This window comes from Dromiciops gliroides, chromosome 2, assembly GCF_019393635.1.
Source record: "Dromiciops gliroides isolate mDroGli1 chromosome 2, mDroGli1.pri, whole genome shotgun sequence".
NCBI lineage: Eukaryota > Metazoa > Chordata > Mammalia > Microbiotheria > Microbiotheriidae > Dromiciops > Dromiciops gliroides.
The window spans coordinates 428457117-428476778 of NC_057862.1; the positions used below are offsets into that span (position 1 = coordinate 428457117).

The 19662-nt window shown below is 40.7% G+C and overlaps 1 protein-coding gene across 6 annotated transcripts in view; it reads left to right on the forward strand.

The window, feature by feature from the left end:
- The first annotated feature begins 4637 nt into the window (after window positions 1-4637).
- Window positions 4638-19662, forward strand: part of WDR5 (WD repeat domain 5) — a 28891-nt gene continuing 13866 nt past the window's right edge. The window contains exons 1-9 of one of the 6 annotated variants that reach the window (XM_043983641.1): window positions 4638-4794; window positions 5480-5553; window positions 7894-8078; window positions 9570-9678; window positions 11274-11347; window positions 11925-12014; window positions 13303-13392; window positions 13607-13690; window positions 17720-17775. In XM_043983641.1, coding sequence (XP_043839576.1) covers window positions 7998-8078; window positions 9570-9678; window positions 11274-11347; window positions 11925-12014; window positions 13303-13392; window positions 13607-13690; window positions 17720-17775 — 584 coding nt within the window. In that variant the 5' untranslated portion in view covers window positions 4638-4794; window positions 5480-5553; window positions 7894-7997. Of the gene's footprint in view, window positions 4800-5479; window positions 5554-7893; window positions 8079-9569; window positions 9679-11273; window positions 11348-11924; window positions 12015-13302; window positions 13393-13606; window positions 13691-17719; window positions 17776-19662 lie in introns of all 6 variants that reach the window. The other 5 variants (XM_043983643.1, XM_043983642.1, XM_043983637.1 and 2 more) reach the window with 5 other exon arrangements.

The following is a 19662-nucleotide window of genomic DNA, read 5'->3' on the forward strand; positions in this document are numbered from 1 at the left end:
TACTGCTTAAGGTCAAACCAGAGCCCTCTTGGGGTTGTCACATCTCCCACTTTGTAGACTACTTCCTACCCCAACCTCACACCCAAGGCCACCTTCCTTTGGCCTTCTGCCAAAGACTGTATCCTGCTATACCCAGACTACTGGTAATGAACCTCTCTGGATTTAACTGGCTTACACCTCAGACAGGAGACACAATCTGTTTCCACTCCAGTACTCAATGCCGTTCCAATTTGGTAGGATTTTCCAGAGCTCAAGATCCATTGGCATAGCCCTTTAAAGCTCAGGGTTACCTCCATCTACAAGGAGATATCAAGGGAGGCGGTGAGTACTAGCTTAATAAATGTAGGGTATCCTCGGTATCACCATCCTTCTTTGGCTTCTAAGCCAAGCTCTTTTTGCCACTCACTGGTCCAATTGGACCAGTCTAATTTCATCTACTTCAGGGCAAAAATTCATATTCTTCAGAAATCATGTATCCTGATTACAATCAGAAAAAAATTCAGATCGGAGTTTTAATTCTGGTTCTGTCCCTTACTGTGGGACTTTTAATTTCCTCATCCATAAAATGGAGATAACACTTGACTCCCCAGTCATCTCAACCCCTACCTAGTTGTTATGAGCTGCTTGAGACCAGAGACTATTTTATCTTTCTTTGTATCCCCAGTGCTCAGGTCAGCACAGGAGGCATTTAGCACATGGCCAGCAGTTAGTGTTTATTGACTGACTGCTCCTGTCCCCCTGGAGAGAACATATTATACCCTTAACCTTTTCATCAATGAGACTCTTGCCTTGGGACCCTACTGTCCTGAATGGTGAGTACCTCACATGGACCACTATCTCAGGCCAGGCCAACCCCAGAAATGCTTTCCTTTACACCCAGGCCATTCCTTATAATCTCCCTTGCCTTTGACAACTTAGCCTCCCCCTCCTCCTCCACTTCCCTTTTCTAGTTCTAGAACTAGAATGAATCAAAATCAACACTGCTGTTGCTACTGGAGAGGGTGTGTCAATCTACTCCCCAGTGGCTCCACTCACCATCCCCTAAACTTTCCAAACCATAAAAATCCTCCCTAATATGTTACCTCCCATTAGAATGCAAGCTCCTTGAGGGCAGGAATTCCTTTATTTCTATTCCCAGTGTTTAGCATAGGACAGGGAAATAGTTAACATTTAATAAATGCCTTTTTACTCTTTCACTGTACTACTTATTTCACAGTTATAAAAGTGTGAATGGGGGGGCAGCTAGGTGGCACAGCTGATAAAGCACTGGCCTTGGATTCAGGAGGACCTGAGTTCAAATCCAGCCTCAGACACTTGACACATAACTAGCTGTGTGACCCTGGGCAAGTCACTTTACCCTCATTGCCCTGCAAAAAACAAAGAAACAAACAAAAGTGTGAATGTACTTTGAAATGGTGGGACACTATTTCTTTTCTTTTCTTTTCTTTTTTTTGTGGGGCAATGAGGATTAAGTGACTTGCCTAGGGTCATACATCTTGTAAGTGTCAAGTGTCGGAGGCTGGATTCGAACTCAGGTCCTCCTGAGTCCAGGGCCAGCGCCTTATCCACTGCACCACCTAGCTGCTTCCTAATTTTTTTTTTCATGGAACATTATTTAAAAAGAAGACATTATTATAAGGTAGGTCTCTGGTCTGACTGATTTCATATGATTTTAACCTGTAAGTATTGTTCATGTTATAAGTTCCTATACTATCCTTGCCTATCAAGTTGAGTTGAACCCCATATTCCAAGTATGTAGGAGGGCATAGGAAGGTGTCACAAACTCTCTGCATATATTGAGTAAAAATAGAGATGGAAAGTTGAGGCTGTGTTACTAAGGTGGAATCCCAAGAGAGCCCACAGTTGCTTAGTAATATGGGAAAGCGTCTTTCTCAACATGGGTTATGCTCCAACTAACCAGCCTAAGGATGTTGTGAGAGGGCTATAACCTGTAGAAATACCATAGAGGAAGTAAGAGCTGGTAGGGACCTTGGATTCCATCTAGTCCAATCCCTTTATTTTGCAGAATAAATATGGAGAGTGGGGCATATCTAGATCAAGTGACAAAGCCAGAACCAAAATCCACACTCCCAGCTATGTTCTTTCCACTATATCATACTGCCTCCCCTTGGTCAGCTGGGCAGTGCAGTGAATAGAGCCCTAGCCCTGAATTTGGGAGGACCTGAGTTCAAATCTCACCTGAGACTCTTACTAGCTGTGTGACCCTGGGCACACAGTCACTTAACCCCAATTGCCTTAAACATCTGGGGCCATCTCCAGTTGTCCTATCATCCTGATAGGTAACAGTCTTCTTTGAGAATGAAGGATAAACAACTGCCTCCCTTAATTTAAATTTCAAATAATAATTTATGAGAGCCATAAATTCTCAGAAATACTTAGGAATTCTCATCTGATGCTGTCAACAGAAGAGAATCATTAGTTGTATGGCTACCTAAAGTCAAATTCAACACATCCAAAATGAAACTGATTCTCTTTTCCCTAATCTTTCTCCTCCTCCAATTTCCCTCTTTTTCTGAAGGTTCCACCATCTTCCTAGTTATCCAGATTTGTAATTTGAAGTAATAACTGACTCTTCCTTCTCTTTCTATCTTTCTTTTCTTTTGCAGGGCAATGGGGGTTAAGTGACTTGCCTGGGGTCACACAGCTAGTAAGTATCAAGTGTCCGAGCCTGGATTTGAACTCAGGTCCTCCTGAATCCAGGGCCGGTGCTCTACCCACTGTGCCACCTAGCTGCCCCCTCTTCCTTCTCTTTCACTCTCAATTCCTTAATATCCTACCAGTTCTGAAGACTTGTAGGTTCTACATCCGTTACCATCTCTCATATGCATCCTCTTCAATTTGACCTCACCTTAATTCAGGTCTCTCGATTGGAGTATTATAATAGTTTCCTAATTTATCTTACTGTCTCCAGTCTCTCCAGTGCAATGTGGCACAGTAGAAACAACATTGGCTTTGGAGTCAGCCATATATTAACTTGTTCCACCTTAGCCAAGTCATTTCACTTCTCTGGGCCCCGGTTTCCTTATCTGAAAAATGAACAAATAGATTAGATGATCTCTTAGGGTCCTTCTAGCTATAAACCTATGTTCTTTTTCTAATCTATTTTCCACATACCTACCAAACTAATGTTGATAAGGCACAAGTATGACCATGTTACTCCTCCACTTAAAAACTTTCAGTAGCTCCCCATTGCCCCTAGGATAAGAAATGAACTGCTCAGACTGGTATTTAATACCTTCTATAATCTGGCTCCTATCTACTTGTCCAGATTTATTTCTTATTCCTCCCATAATAAACTCTATGTTTCAGTCAAACTAGCTAATCTCTGAATTTGGCATTTTATTTCCTACCTCAGTGCCTTCTGACAGGCCAATTCCTCTCCTTTCCTTTTCATACACCACAGATGCAATAATAGTAATAATGACAACTTGTATATATGTACACATACATATAAATCACTTTAAGGTTTCCAAAGCAATTTCTTTCCAACCCTATATGATAGGTAGTGAAGTATTATTACCTTAACTTTGCAGATGAGGAAATTGAGGCACGGGGTATTAAGTGTCTTGCCCAGGGTCATGGACCTAGTAAGTTTCAGAGCTGGGAACTTAAATTATTACCTGATTCCAGTGCAATGCTCTCTCTATTGTACTGTGAAGTTCACTCCTTCTTTATTTCTCTTTCTCAGAAGACACATACATATATGTGTACTTACACACGTGTATATGTGTTCCAATTCTTTTGCAGTGTTAACATTTAAAACTGCAGTAAGACTTTTGGGACATTCTGTAAATACATATGTATATGAAATAATGAATATAACTCAAAATTATACATGCATCATATGTATATAATGTATAGGAAATCATAGACGGGTATGCTCATGTGACAATTCTATATGTATATACAATTTCCTATCCCGTGTGTGTGTGTGTGTGTGTGTGTGTGTGTGTTTACTGGGTCTCCTAAAAGTCTTAGTGCAGGTTTAAGCTTTAATAATATAAAATTTTAGGAACTACCCCCTCCCCCCCCCCCCAGTCTCTGTCTCTGTCTGATTATCTCTTTCCCCCTCCCTCTCTTTTTTTTCCTTCTCTCTGTGCCTCTCGGTCTCCTTGCCTCCCCCCTCCCCCTCCGACCCCGGTCTGTCGGTCTTTTTCTCTGTCTGTCTTTTCTCCCCTACCTGTGTGTGTGTGTGTGTCTCTCTCTCGGTCTGTCTCTCTTGGTGTCTGTCTCTGTGTTTCTCTTCCCTCTGTCTCTCTCTCTCTCTCTCATAATTCGTATACCCGCTCTGTTCCCTCTGTCTCAAAAGAACAAGTCACTTCTGTCTGGACTTCGTTCTGCTCATGTGTAAAATGAGAGGTTTGAATTAGGGACATCTGCAGTCTCTTTACCACTCTGCCATCAAGACGCTATAAAAGCACACTAGTAAATCCTTTAAGGAGTTTGAGGTATCTGAGAAATTAGGCCTCTGCGGCTTTCCGTAGCCCATCTCGGAAACAGCTTGGTATTGTGTCCTTACTCCCTCCTCCTTTTCCTCCTCCCTCCCTGTTCTTTGCTCCGCCCCTGCGCTCGCCCCCGCCCCGTCGCCACGCATGCGCCCGGGGGAGTTGCCTGTCCACATTACCCGCCTGGAGCCGGGAGGAGGAGCCTGTGCTGCCGCTGCCACCTCCACTTCGTCCCGGCGGGCGCTTGGTCGTCGGTCCTCGCCCGGGCCCAGCCGCGCTGCGCTCCTCATGAGCGGCGGCGGCTGACGAGGCTTCGCCCCGAGCGGAGGTGAGGTAAGCCCGCGGCGGACGGCCACCGTCTGCGTGTCTGCACCTGGCCTGGGCCTGGGCCTGCGAGCCCGGGGGGACGGCCGCGCCCGGACCCCGGACCCCGGCCGCCTGCCAGACCGCAGGGAACGGGCCTGCGCCGCCAGGGCCTCCTGTTCGCCGGCCCGGGGTGCGTCCCACAAAGGTCTCCCCTGTTCCCGTTCTCTGCGGAGAATCTGGTCTCTTCCGGGGCTCCTGTGCCCCTCACCCCCACCGCCATGCAGCCTGCAAGGGATAGAGGGAGTGGGGTACACCCCTTCCTTGTAGGGCCCCCTTCGCCCTGACTGTTCCCGTGCTCCCCATTTTAACCCCTCCTCCAGGTGACCACTGATGGTCTCCCCTTCCCCACCACCCCATAATCCCCAAGTTTGGACCTCGTTTGTGACCCATTCTTCCTCCCCCGAAGGACAGGCCCCAGTTTGTCCCCCGTCCTTCACCCTCTCCCCCCAATCTTCCTTGAAATATCTTGGCAGAGACTAAGAGGCGGTGCCCCCCATTCCGCACGACTCCTTCCCTGTCTCTTCAGGTTGCCAAGCCACATAGCTTCAGTCTGCTTCTCCCTCTTCTCACTTCTCCAACACCCTTAGAAATAGCTGTTTCTGAATTGGGAGGGCACCCCCAATTACCGTCTCCACTCTCTCCCATAGCTGCACCACCTCCCTTTTACTCTGAAACCTCTGGATTGAACTCGGAAAGAATCTTCGACCACCCCTTTTTCCAGGTCAGTAGGGACAGATCACTTTCACTTAATCATACAGTCCGCACTATCCCCTACTTCTCTAGAAATTCCACTTTGAGGTACCTGGGTTTGCATTCAGAGTCTCCATTCTCCAGTTGAATCCCCATTTTTACCCTTTACCCTATCTAGAAACACTTGGATTTGGACTCAGAAGGAATACACTAGTTCTGTTACCTTTTTTTTTTTTTAATCTCTAGTGCACCCTAACCTCTAAGCAGCCAAACCCCAAGTGCTTTCCCTTATTGCCCCACATCCCACGTAAGAAAAATCGGTCCTGAGACAACCAGGTGAAGACTGAGAGTGGCATTCCTTTTTTCCCCTTCAATAACTGCCCTTTCAGTTGTTCCTTTTTCCCCATTCCACTCATTTACACAGCCTGGCCCTAGTCTGACTTGCTCTGTTTCTTCTCCATAAAAACTCTGTGAACCATTAGGTGTGCATAGGGAGCAAGCTTCTTTCTTTAGTGATCCCTCTCATGGTATCTTCCCAGACAGCCATGGCCCAATTCACTTCACTCCATACCCTTACTCACAGCTCTTAATTCTGGGTCAAACTATAGGATGGGCTTCCCCTATTTTCAGGGATCTCCACCTTTCTAATTGAATTTTCCTTCTTTTCCCCACCCAATCACACTTTTCTGTTTTAGCCACTTCCTAGGAATGGCCACTTCCCCCACTGGGGTGGGGGTAGGGTGCGGTGGGGTGGGGCTCTACTTTCTATCTTTCATTGGGGGAATTAGGTTTCTAGCTTTACCTGAACCTTTTACCTGAGATGAGATTAGCTCCTGCATTGGAGAGCTGAGGAGTCTTTTCATTTCTTCAGCCTGTAGCCCTCAGGTGTGTTCCTGGCCTGAATTCAGTCTTTTCCCTATTTAAATGTTTCGGTATATTTTTTAAGTGGCTAGGCCAGCTACTAAATGTTGGGTTTTGCTTTTCATCCCCCTGATGCTATTTCCTTTTCCTTTCCTCCAGATCTCAGAAGACTTAAACTTTTCCAGGTCCTGAGCACCAAGCCCTCTAAGGCTTTCCAGGATATACTAGGGGTTAGGGTCACTGAGTAAAACCTCTGTTTGGGGGGGAGGGGCAGGGAGGGGAATACCTTAATTGTGGGCTTGATATCTGTGTGTTTTTTGGTCTTCCAGAAGACTTGTAAAGTGGGTGCTTATGATGTAATCCCTCTCTCCCACCCCCACCCTTCTCTTCTCAATGACTCTTTGGCCAATTTTAGTATTATTTTTAATGGTTTGTTTCCCTGTAGAGCAACCAGAAGTTCTGGTAAGACGTTTTAAACTGAATTAGAATTTATTATCTCAATTAAAGAGAGAAATTGCTAGTTTCTAGTGTAGTGGTTTTTAAGGTTTTCTTATGGAAAAAATACTAGATTTTTTAAATAGACATTTACCTTCTCATTAAAGTGGTATGTGCTTGATGTAGGCAAGTAATGGAAGTTAGTCTTGAAGCTACATCCAGAGCTACTGATCCAAGAGGCAGGTGAAATAATTACTTACAGTACAGATTTTCAATACTTCCCATTGTCAAGCTGAAATCTAATTGAGCTGCAGTAGAGATTTTTTTTTTCTCATCTGCAGTATGAGTCTTGATTGCAGAGTATCAATGCAGCATTTCAAGCTTTGCTATAGAAGGCAAGGCGGTTGAAATTCCAACACAAAGCTGACTTTGGCTTGCGCTTTTCAGCTGTTTCCTGGTTGTCTCATAAGTAAATGAGCTTCTCAGCTCACTAGGGAAACATTCTAGAAAACATCTTTACGCCTATAGTATGGAAGCTGTAGCAGCAGATAACAACCATAAGGTTTCGAAAGTACAGTGGGCTTGTATTTTAGTGTATCTATTTAACTTGCCTCTAATTGTGTGTTTTGGAATCTGGGTGACTTCTGAAACTACTATATCCTGCTGGGATTTAATTTTCCTCTTGTCACTTGGTATCCTAGTTTCCTGTCAATCTTATGAATTTAAAAACAAACAAAAAACTTTAAAAATCTCTAAAGAAATTACTGGATCTCAGCTATTGTTAACAGCATTTTTGAATAACAATGAAAAAGCCTTCATAATTTGGGATATTAAACATGGAATACAAAGATAGTTAACTTGGCATGAATAATAAACTGAAAAGTAGGAACAGAAATGAGTCCTCTAAATTAATTTATTTCTATTATAAATTTACATTTAACCAGAGAAGTTTTTGTATGATATGGTTCAGTATTATGGCTAAATATTTATTATTAACTTTTTCTAGATATTGCTGTTTTAAATAAAATTTCCTTTAAATAGTGGTTGTCCCTATTTCTTCTTCTTCCCCTTACAGGTTCAAATTACCAGACGTAGGATTTCTTTTCACCATTGAAGCATTCTGGTTGATCATCCCTTCATCCCTAAATACCCTCCGTTTGACTTGCTAGTTTCAGAACCATGGCAACAGAAGAAAAGAAACCAGAGGCAGAAGCCACAAAAACACAATCTACACCTTCCTCATCAACCAATCAGAGCAAGGTGTGTTCTTTAAACATCTGATGTACTTTTAGGTGAAATTAAGCATGGAAAGACTTATTAAAGTATGGTTGATCCAAAGGTGGGTGTGCTAGAGCTAAGCTCAGAGCAGCTGAGTCTATTATGTGAACATTTACACCTTGACCATCTGGTCAGTGCTATCAATCAGGACTTGCTTTATTGTTTTGTTGATTATGTTGACAAAGTGATGGGATAATAATAATAGAGATTAAACTTGAAAGTGTGTAATATATACATTTTTTTCTAAGAGAGCAGACTATTAAATACATTTACTGCCACACTGAGGTTGATTTCTTGACCACTTAGTATATTGTTAAATTTTCTCTTTTTTTTTTAAAGTAATAAACATTTTTATTTATAGTTTTGGGTTCCAATTTTTATCTCTCCTTCCCTTCCTCCCCTCTCCCTGAGACATAAGCAATCAGATATAGGTTATACATGTATGATTATGTAAAACATTACCATATTAGTCATTTTGTATAAGAAAACTTAAATGAAAGAAAAAATGAAAGAAAGTGAAAAATAGCATGCTTCAGCCTGTGTTCCATCAATATCAGTTCTTTCTTTGGAGGTGGATAGTATGTTTCATCAATAGTCCTTTGGGATTGTCTTGGATCATTGTATTGTTGAAAATAGTTAAGTCTTTCACAGTTCTTCATCAAACAATATTGCTGTCTCTGACACAATGTTCTCTTAGTTCTGCTCACTTCACTATATATCAGTTCATGCAAGTCTTTCCAGGCCTTTCTGAAATCATCCTGCTTGTCATTTCTTATAGCACAATAATGTTCCATCACCATCATATACCACAGCTTGTTTAGCCATTCCCCAATTAATGGGCATTCCTTTAATGTCCAATTCTTAGCCACCACAAAAAGAGCTGCTACAAAATTGATAGGTCTTTTTCTCTATTTTGGGATGTCTTTGGGATATAAACCTAGCAGTGGTATTCTTGGATCAAAGAATATGAACAGTTCTATAGCCCTTTGGGCATAGTTCCAAAACGCTCTCCAGAATGGTTGGATCTTTTCACAACTGATACTCAGTGTTGTTTTAATTTGCATTTCTCTGATCAATAATGATCTAGAGCATTTTTTTCATATGATTATGGATAGCTTTGATTTCTTTGAAAACTGCCTGTTCATATCCTTTGACCATTTATCAATTAGGGAATGACTTGTGTTTTTATAAGTTTGACTCATTTCTCTATATATTTGAGAAATGAGGCCTTTATCAGAGATAATTTGTTTCAAAAATTCCCAATTTTCTGCTTCCTTTGTAATCTTGGTTACGTTAGTTTTGTTTACAAAAACTTTTAAATTTTATATAGTCAAAATGATCTATTTTATATGGTTTCTCTTTTTTCACTTAAGTAAAATGCTGTCAATAATCTTTTGCCCCCATTCTAACTTTGTAAGAATCTGTGTTGGTGGCCCATGATCACTTTCTGATGTTTAATTTTGTTCTTTCTAGCCTGCACCTGTAAAGCCAAACTACGCATTAAAGTTCACACTAGCAGGACACACTAAAGCTGTATCTTCAGTAAAATTTAGTCCAAATGGAGAATGGTTAGCAAGTTCTTGTAAGTATAATCCCAAATATATAATGTCACTATTTAATTTGGTTGTTGAGAAAATTGAGACTGGGGTTTCAGCCCTTGTGGTCCTGCTGATTAAGCGACCCTACTATATTAAAATTACATCTTTTTTTTTTTTTTTTTTTTGGTGAGGCAATTGGGGTTAAGTGACTTGTCCAGGGTCACACAGCTAGTAAGTGTTAAGTGTCTGAGGTCGGATTTGAACTCAGGTCCTCCTGAATCCAGGGCCGGTGCTCTATCCACTGCGCCACCTAGCTGCCCCAAAATTATATCATTCTTGTCAGTATTGCTGACAGTCTGAGTTGAAGAGACCTCAGGATACTTTGGCCTACACATATCTGAATAGGAATTCTATAAAACAGCTGTAGTTACTGTTCAGCCAGATCCTGTTTAAAAAAACCTTAGGGACTTTGTTCTGAGAAAACTCACTCCACTTTTGGCTAGCTCCAATTGTTGGGAAATTTGCTCTTTATATTGAGCATTAGTGAAACAAAAGATAACAGGTTTGATCTTTCTTTCATGTGATAATCCTAAACTATCTTGGGATGTTATATCTGGAGCTTTCCTGGGACCTTGCAGGCCATATAGTCCAACCCTTTCATTTTACAGCTGTGCAAAGCTAGGTAATGTCAAAGTTATGTATCATCCTAAATTGAGATTCACTTGCTCAAATGACATAATTTTAAAAATTATGTCCAGATTTGGTTATGGAGCTTTAGATTGAGTCTTTTTATGTTTTACTGTGGTCCCTTCCTTTGTTCTGTGCATTAATAGAAGCATGGTGTCCATGCTAAGATGGCATTCCTCTACTAAAGTTAGACCTACATGGTGCTTCAGTGTATGGAGGTGACTGGGTTCTTGAAAACCATCAGTAGAGCACACATTCCAGCAGGCCTGACCCTGTTAGTTGGGAAGGCTTTAAATATAGACCAGGCCTATTTGAGAATCAACTTATCAAAAGCCTGGCTGACTACCTTTTGATTTAGCCATAGCAACTCATGAGTGCCATCCACTAAGGCAAAGATTTCCATTTGCATGGGTTAGAATGCCCAGATCAATGAAGAGTAATATTTTTATAGTACCCATATTTTTATAGTACCCATAAAAAACATCATCAAATTTAGTTATGTATGGAGACAGATAGCATTTAAATCCTATTTGATTCATTTCATACTTGAGGTGTGACGCAAAAGCTTTTTTCACATTGTGTGAAATGAAGAACTAAAGCAGAATGTTGTGTCCATCACTTTTCCCCAGTCTGTAGCCTGAAAACTCCCAGGTACACTCCTACCTCACGAGGTATACTCATACTGAGACATGTCACAGTTTTCCTCTTAATCTTGGTACTTCAGGTACAGTTAGAAAAGGTCTCACTGCTTGCCATTAATCTAATAAAGGGATGTCATGACAAAGCAAACGTTTTGCTGTAGTCAGAACACCTTTTATCCTATCCGGAAGTTGGAGGTGGGAAGAATAGCTGCTAACCTCAGTAGCTTTTAGCATGAAATGAGACCATTTGAAAGCTGAACTCTAATAGACCCATCTCTAATAGACTAACAATAAATATTTCTGTCTTTTAGCTGCAGATAAGCTCATTAAAATATGGGGAGCATATGATGGAAAATTTGAGAAAACAATATCTGGACACAAACTGGTAGGTTTATTTATTTATTTATTTAATTTTTTAATTTTTTGCGGGGCAATGGGGGATGAGTGACTTGCCCAGGGCCACACAGCTAGTAAGTGTCAAGTGTCTGAGGTCAGATTTGAACTCAGGTACTCCTGAATCCAGGACTGGTGCTTTATCCACTGTGCTACCTAGCTGCCCCCGGTAGGCTTTTTAAAAAAACCTTTCTGGAGTTTGTTATAAAGTTAATAAGTTAATGTTGTACAGTGGAAGCTGAGGGGGATAAGAGCATTTTAAAAGCTAAAAGGTGGGGCTCATTGGCTTCAGATTTGGAAATGTACTAATTTAAAGCTTTGCTATACTTTTTGTCTGTCATTTCTTGCAAATGCCAGTTAGTAGTCACTAACTTTAAACAAAGCAACTAAACTGGGTGACTTGGCAGTACTTCATATTTCTAACACTTCTGTATTAATGCATTATCTAAGCTTTTTTGGCAATTAAGTGGCTAGTGCCTTTTTTTGGGGGGGGTGGGGGGGTGGAGCATTTCATGCCTATCTCACCTGGGAAATAATATGCTTTTTTTCTATACTTTCTTTTATTAAAGGGAATCTCAGATGTTGCCTGGTCATCAGATTCCAATCTTCTTGTGTCTGCTTCTGATGATAAAACTCTTAAGATATGGGATGTTAGCTCTGTAAGTAATTGGTTAGATTCCATGTAAATCTCCTCTACTTCCCTACAAATATTTATTGACTATCTACAATTGAGAAATAGACAAGGGATTTAATATTTGTAAGCAGTATACGTTTGTTCCAAAGGTTTGTCATGCCGAGGTGGGAGTGGGGATAAGCTCCCACTCTATAAAATGCTCCAATAACGTGCATCTCAAATAGCCTCTGACAACCGAAGCCCAACTCCTGGCCTTCTCGTGGTGGAACTGTTTCCATTAACAGGAGAAGGGGCAAAGGCGAGTCACTGGCGCCTTAAAACCAGTCGCTTCGGGCAAGTGGGGCTCGTTAGCCTTGGCAGGCAATCTGCCATGGGGAAGGAAACCCTAATTTTAAACCTCCGCTGCCTTGCGGCTATACCCATATATGGGAAAGGATTCGGGAGTTAACCCCGAGGAAAAATCAGGAGTCGGAGTCCCTTAGGCAGTTGGATGTTGGACATCACATCCCTCTGGCAACTCCTGCGGCGGCACAGGTGCCAAACTGTATTGGCTCTGCCTCTCTTTTGGATCCACCAATGTTGTGGAGAGGGAAACCTGCTGCATAGGCAACAGCTTGTTTTCCATATTGATCCGCCCAGGCCAGCACCCTGGAGAGGACACTCCAGCTACTCCTCATGGGGTAGATGCAACACAGGATGCGTCAGTCACCAGTTATAAGTCACTCAAGAGCTGTGGCTCCTGTATCGGGCTGCACAGCCACATTGTGGCCTGTGGCTCTTCACGGCACTGATCCATGGTCGTCGAGGACTGGTGGAGGCCTACTACTACTAGTATATGTTAGGGAACATCCCTTCTCCTTTTCTGGATGAGTAAAATGAGGGATTTCCAAAGGAACCTTAGGTCAACTAGTTCAACTTTTTTACTTTTTTTGGTGTGTGTGTGTGTGTGTGTGTGTGTGTGTGTGTGTGTGTGTGTGTGTGTGTGTGAAGCAATTGGGGTTAAGTGACTTTCCTGGGGCCACACAGCCAGTAAGTGTTAAGTGTCTGAGGCCAGATTTGAACTCAGGTCCTCCTGACTCCAGGGTTGGTGCTCTATCCACTGTGCCACCTAGCTGCCCCAACTAATTCAACTTTTTGATGCTGTGTGAATCTTTGATATAGCCTGTTTATAGGTTGAAGTATGAATTTCAAGAGATTCTAGAATATAGTTTTTCTTGATCTTCTGATAAGTTTAGTTTGAATAGTAATTTTTTTAAAAGGTGAATACTAGTATTTTGGAAAAAATAACTTGGTTTGATATTTTTTCTTTTTAGGGGAAGTGTCTAAAAACATTGAAGGGTCACAGTAATTATGTCTTTTGCTGCAACTTCAATCCTCAGTCCAACCTCATCGTTTCAGGATCTGTAAGTTGTTAATTGTGGCAATTAATTTGTATGTGAACATTTGTAATCAAGATAATAGGCCAGTTTTCTGTCATACTTTAGTTTTTAATCACTTGGGGGAATAGGGTATGTTCAGGTCATCAATATCGTCTTTTGCTGTCTAAGGCAATCAGGAGGTTGCCAATTTTGCAGAAATCTCCATCTTGACTTTTTAATGTTTGCTTTTCTCCTTTAGTTTGATGAAAGTGTAAGGATATGGGATGTGAAAACAGGAAAGTGCCTCAAGACTTTACCTGCTCATTCTGACCCTGTTTCAGCTGTAAGTCCTCTTATGTACATTTCAACTTTATTGCAGCAATGTCATGGCACAATGGATAGAAAGCTGACCCAAAAGGCAGGAAGAACTGGATTCAAGTCTTATCTCTTCTATATCATACTGCCTATGTGACCCTACACAAAAACAATTCACCTCTCAATGTCCTAAGAACTCTCTAAGAATATATTACATGCTACTGATTGATTGGCAAAAAGGAATTTCTTCATTGCAAATTCCCTATATGACTGAAATCACAGGTCTATGAGAAAATGTATGCACTTGATAGGCAAGTAAAACCAGGGACATCTAGGTAGTGCATTGGATAGAGCAAAGGAGATCTCATCTCATAAGTTCAAATCTAGTCTCAGACACACTTAGTAGTGTGATCCTGGCCAAATCACTTAACCCCCATTTGCCTCAGTTTTCCTCATCTGTAAAATAAGCTAGAGAAAGGAAATGGCAAACCACTCTAGTATCTTTTTTTTTTTTTTTTTGGTGAGGCAATTGGGGTTAAGTGACTTGCCCAGGGTCACACAGCTAGTAAGTTGTCAAGTGTCTGAGGCCGGATTTGAACTCAGGTCCTCCTGACTCCAGAGCCAGTACTCTATCCACTGCGCCACCTAGCTGCCCCCACTCTAGTATCTTTGCCAAAAAAAAAAAACAACCCATAAATTGTCATGAGGAGCCAGACACAGCTGAAAAACAACTAAACCACCACAGCAGAGATGACCAATCCACAAAATGAAGAACTGAACATTAAACTATGTAATTCAAATTTATTTATGTGAACATTGATCAGTTCTTTTATGCCTTGCTTTGCCCAGCTATAAAATAGAAATTGCAGGAACCCCATTCACAGCATTTGGAGAAAGTAAAATATGATAATGGGTAGGAAAACATTTAGACTGTAAGGGGTTCTTAACCTTGCTTGTGTCATGGACCCTTTTGACAGTCTGATGAAACCTACAGATCTTTTCTCAGAATTTTTTTTTGTTTTTGATTTTGTTTTATTTTGGCAGGGCAGTGGGGTTAAGTGACTTGCCCAGGGTCACACAGCTAGTAAGTGTCAAGTGTCTGAGGCTGGATTTGAACTCAGGTCCCCCTGAATCCAGGGCTGGTGCTTTATCCACTGCGCCACCTAGCCGCCCCTTCTCAGAATTTTTAAAATAAATAAACTATAAGGTTACAAATTGAAGGGGAAAAAAATTAATTATTTTGAAATACAGTTATCAAAATAGTTTGTGTGTTGTTTTTTTTTAAGTTCACAAATTAGGTTAAGAACCCCATGGCCTAGGTAATTAGTAAATTTTCAAAGTGCTTGACAAATACAAGAGAGTAGGGCAGATTATTAGTCAATGCTATTAGGGTGATGAAGGAAAAAAAAAAACTTCAGGGAACACTTAGGAATTTCATCTAGGCCTTACAGGGTGTAAACTTTTCTTTTTTTTTTTGTGAGGCAATTGGGATTATGTGACTTGCCCAGGGTCACACAGCCAGTGTCAAATGTCTGAGGTTGGATTTGAACTCAGGTCCTCCTGATTCCAGGGCTGGTGCTCTATCTACTATGCCACCTAGCTGCCCCAGGGTGTAAACTTTTTTTAGTGAGGCAGTTGGGGTTAAGTGACTTGCCCAGGGTCACACAGCTAGTAAGTGTTAAGTGTCTGAGGCCAGATTTGAACTCAGGTACTCCTAACTCCAGGGCCGGTGCTTAACCACTGCGCCATCTAGCTGCCCCAGGGTGTAAACTTTTCATAGACAGAATAGGTAGGGACATGAGCTGAATGTGGAGTTGGGAATAATGACCACTTTGGGGTGGGATACATAGAACAAGGTGAATGTCAAAAACCTTTTCCTAAAGAGACCTTGAAATACTCTTGGGCCTAAGGGATATGTGATATTGACATCTATCACATGAGGCCTATTTATCTTTGACAAAGGACAGGGTTTTTGATTTCCAAAGAGAAATGTAAATCAATTTCAGTGCCTTAAATGGGGAGACTAAAGCTAAAATAAGCATTCTTTTTTGTTCCAAGTTGAGAGGGCAATTCATACCCAATCAGGTGGTTTGGTCTAGTCTTTCAGAACACTGCTGGATGTTTTTACCCTAATGTAAATAGCACTCCCCTGGGAAAATATGGAATAGGAGGGTGATGTAATAGTTATTTGTATATATTTGTGTTCCCTGGTAGGTAAGAGTCGGGACTGCCTTTAGATTTCCTCAATAAATATTTACTGAATCCTATAATAAATTAGGTATACCAATAAATGATTCCATTATATTTTTTCATGTGTGTGATCTATCCTGAAATAGAATGGGCATACTGTCCATTTATGCATGAAGTTAAATTCACCTACATTCAACAAACACTAAGGATTGACTGTGTAAGATGTTGGCAATACAAAGACACATCCTCTGCTTATAAGGAAGAAACTTGAATTCTACTGGAGGCAGCATGTTTCAAAGTAAATCAATACAAAATAGTTTCAAGAGGACAAGAACATTAATAACTGGTGAGGGGCAAGGGAGGGCAGGATTACAATTGAGACAGCCAGGTGGTGCAGTGGATAGAGAGCTGGGCACAAAGTCCTGAAATCAAATCCAGCCTCAGGCATTTACTAGCTCTGTGATTATGGGCAAGTCACTTAAACCTCTGCTTGTTTCAGTTTCCTCGACTGTAGAATGGGGATCATAAAAGGATCAGCCTTCTAAGGTTATTGTTAAGGATCCAATAAGATAACATGTGTAAAGTGCTTAGCTAGTACCTAGCACATAGGCCTATATAAATGCTAGCTACTACTACAGTTATTGGGTAATGATAATCATGTAAGAGCTGGCACATTGAAGGAATCTTGGGATTCTTTGACTTGAAGAGGAGGAAGGAAGGAATTTCATTCATGGGGAGCCTAATCATGCAGCGGCACCGAGAAGGGAGATGGACTATGTGGGAAGGGAAGGAATATGAAATAGGTTTGGAAAGGTAGTTGAGAGCTAGATTACAGAGAGCTTTAAGTACTAGGCAGAGGACTTTGTATTTTAGAGGAAGTAGAGGACTACTGGAAACTTGGGGTGGGGAAGATAAGGTCAGATCCCAGCAGTATCGTAGCTATATGAGAATAAGTGAAGAGAGTAGATACAGGAAGATGAATGAGGCTGTTGAGTAGTTCAGGTGAGAGGTGATACCCTGAACTAGGGTGGAGGCTCTGAGTCCAGAAGAGGGAATGATGGATATAGCATTTAGAGTTAGGGTCAGTAGCACTTGGCAACTGGATGAATATGAGGATTGAGGAAGAGTAAAGACTTGAAGATGACCAAGGCTGTAAATCTTGGTAACTGGAAGGATGGTGGTGTTAGAATAAAAATGGAAGATTGGAAGAAATTGCATTTGGATGGGGGGGAGGGGGATGGGGAGAACAGGTTAAGTTTTGGGCATAAGTTTGAGTTTTTCTTAGAGGACAGCCAGATGGAAATGTCCTTTAGGGAGTTGCTTATGTGGTAGTAGAGTTCAAGAGATGAAGAGTGGGTATATAAATGTGGGAATCAGCTGCCTAAAGATGATAGTTGAGCCCATGGTGGCTGATAAGATTTAACAAGAGAGTGAAGGGAAAGAACCTTGTGGGACATCCATAGAAGCCATGAAGAGAAGGATGATTTAGCAAAGGAGACTGAAAAGGAACAGTCTAGAACCAAAAATTGAGAGAAAAATGTCTTGAAAGCTAAGGGAGGAAAGAACATTTAGAAGAGGCCTTGGGGTGGTTGTTTGACAGCATGTTGTTCAGCAGTGTCCAGCACTGTGAAAAAGTTGGGCAGTGACTAATAGTGTTTTGATTTAGTCGTTAATCAGGAGAACCATACGGTAAAATAAATCATAAATCCATGATTCTATTTTTAAAACTATTGCCTCAATTATGGTTCTAATCTCAGGTTGTACAGGAGTGTTATTCAGGTATCTGAGAGTTATAACCCTTAACTATTTTTTTATGAAACATAATCCATAGATGGGTGAATTTTTAAAAGCGTTGCTTCAATTGTAGGTTCATTTTAATCGTGATGGGTCCTTGATAGTGTCAAGTAGTTATGATGGTCTCTGGTAAGTATAAATTTTGTATTAGTCTCTGTCTTAACATGATTTCTTTGGTGATACTTAAAATGTCATTGAAAAATACAGATTTGACAAAAAGTGGCATGATTCAATAGAAAGACTACTGGATTTGGAATTACAAAGATGTGGGTTTGAGTCTTGACTCTGCTGCTTACAACTTGTATGCTTGAGCAAGTCATTCACCTTCCTGACTCAGTTTCCTTATCCATAAGAGAAAGTTGCATTATACCTCTAAGGTCCCATTAAAGTGTAAATCTATGATCTAGCATCCAACAGACTAAGATTAAAAAAATTCCCCTGGTGACCAGTCATTAGAGGGTGAAAGTATTTAAAGGTAAAAACGTAAGCTGTTAACAAAAAATTACTCAAATTCCTTAGTAACCAATAGAAAATGAATCAAGACAACCTAAAGATATTCCCTAACACCCACCAGAATCAAAAAATGACCCCAAACTTGAAGTTAATTTTATGACAACAGGTACTCTACATTGGTGGGACTTTTGATTCATGCAAACATTAAATGAGACAAGTCACAATGAATACCTTCACATCAGTTCTGTTGCCTAGGACTTCATCCTTAAAATCTTATAAAGGAAAATTGGCAAAGACATTAAACAGAACGATAATCAGTGTGAGAAGTTTCCCTAATTGGGGAGCTGTGAATTGGTCTAAACAGTCTGAAAAATAATTTTGGAGTTATATGAGAAAAGGGGACTAAATGGGTTCTATCTTTAATCCTAGCAGATCTATTATTGATCATGTACCCCATGAAGGCAGATGATAGAGCCTAAATTTGATAAAGTATTCGTGGCTTTCTCTATGGTAGCAAGAAACTGGAAAGAAAATAGCTAGGGTTGGCTGAACAAATTGTGATATGTGAAAGTAGTTTAGGGAAACAGGGGAATGCTTGTACAAAGTGATGCAGAGTAAAAAAAAAAAAAAAAGCCAAGATTACAAAATAGTTACAATACTGAAACAACATTAAAGATGTCAAGTAGAATGTTAATGAGTAGGCATGGAGAAGATTCCTCCCAAGTCGGGGACTGTAGATGGTAATGCAGAATCCATTGCCAGACAGTATTTCAGTGTTATTTGACTTTGACCAAGTGTTTTTTTCTTTTGCTGGGGCCAACCTAGCCACCCAGGTTGGTGCAACAGTTAGAGTACTGGACCTGTAGTGAGGTAGATTTGAGTTCAAATGCAGCTTCAGACACAAGCAATGTGAAAGTGATCCTAAGCAAGTCGGTTAACACCAGCCTCAGTTTCCTCATCTGTAAAATGTGGATGATAATGGCACTTACCACCAGGGGGTGGTTGTGAGAATAAAATATTTGTAAAGTTCTTTGCAAATCTTAAATTGCTTTAAAAATGTTAGCTATTATTGTTTTTAAAAGGTTTAGTTGCAGGAGGTGGGGAGTTAAGAGGAATTGCCTAGTGTATAAAGAAAAGGCAACAAACTGAAAAGGGAAAATGATTTTTTAAAAAGATTCACAGCTGCACTATTGTAACAGCAGAAAAATAGAATCAGACTGTTCAATAATCAAGAGTGGCTGACTACATTAGAGTATGTTATAAAAGAGTTTAGAGCAATTTTTAAAATTAAGCGTTTGAAGAAATATGAAAAGATCAGTTAGGACTGCATGTACATATCTTATTAAGTAATTGTCAAAACCAAACGTGGTAGGACTTCATAACTGGAAAGGGACAGAGAAAATTTTATATTTCATTACTTGTTTTTAATAGTTATTAATTTAATGCATTAAAGCTAAAATAATTTCAGTTTATTTGGGCTTTTTGCTTGTATTTTAATCCCTAAAATTCAAAGACTATCCATTTTTTACCTGTATTAACACATCTTTTTTTTCCCCTCAAAAG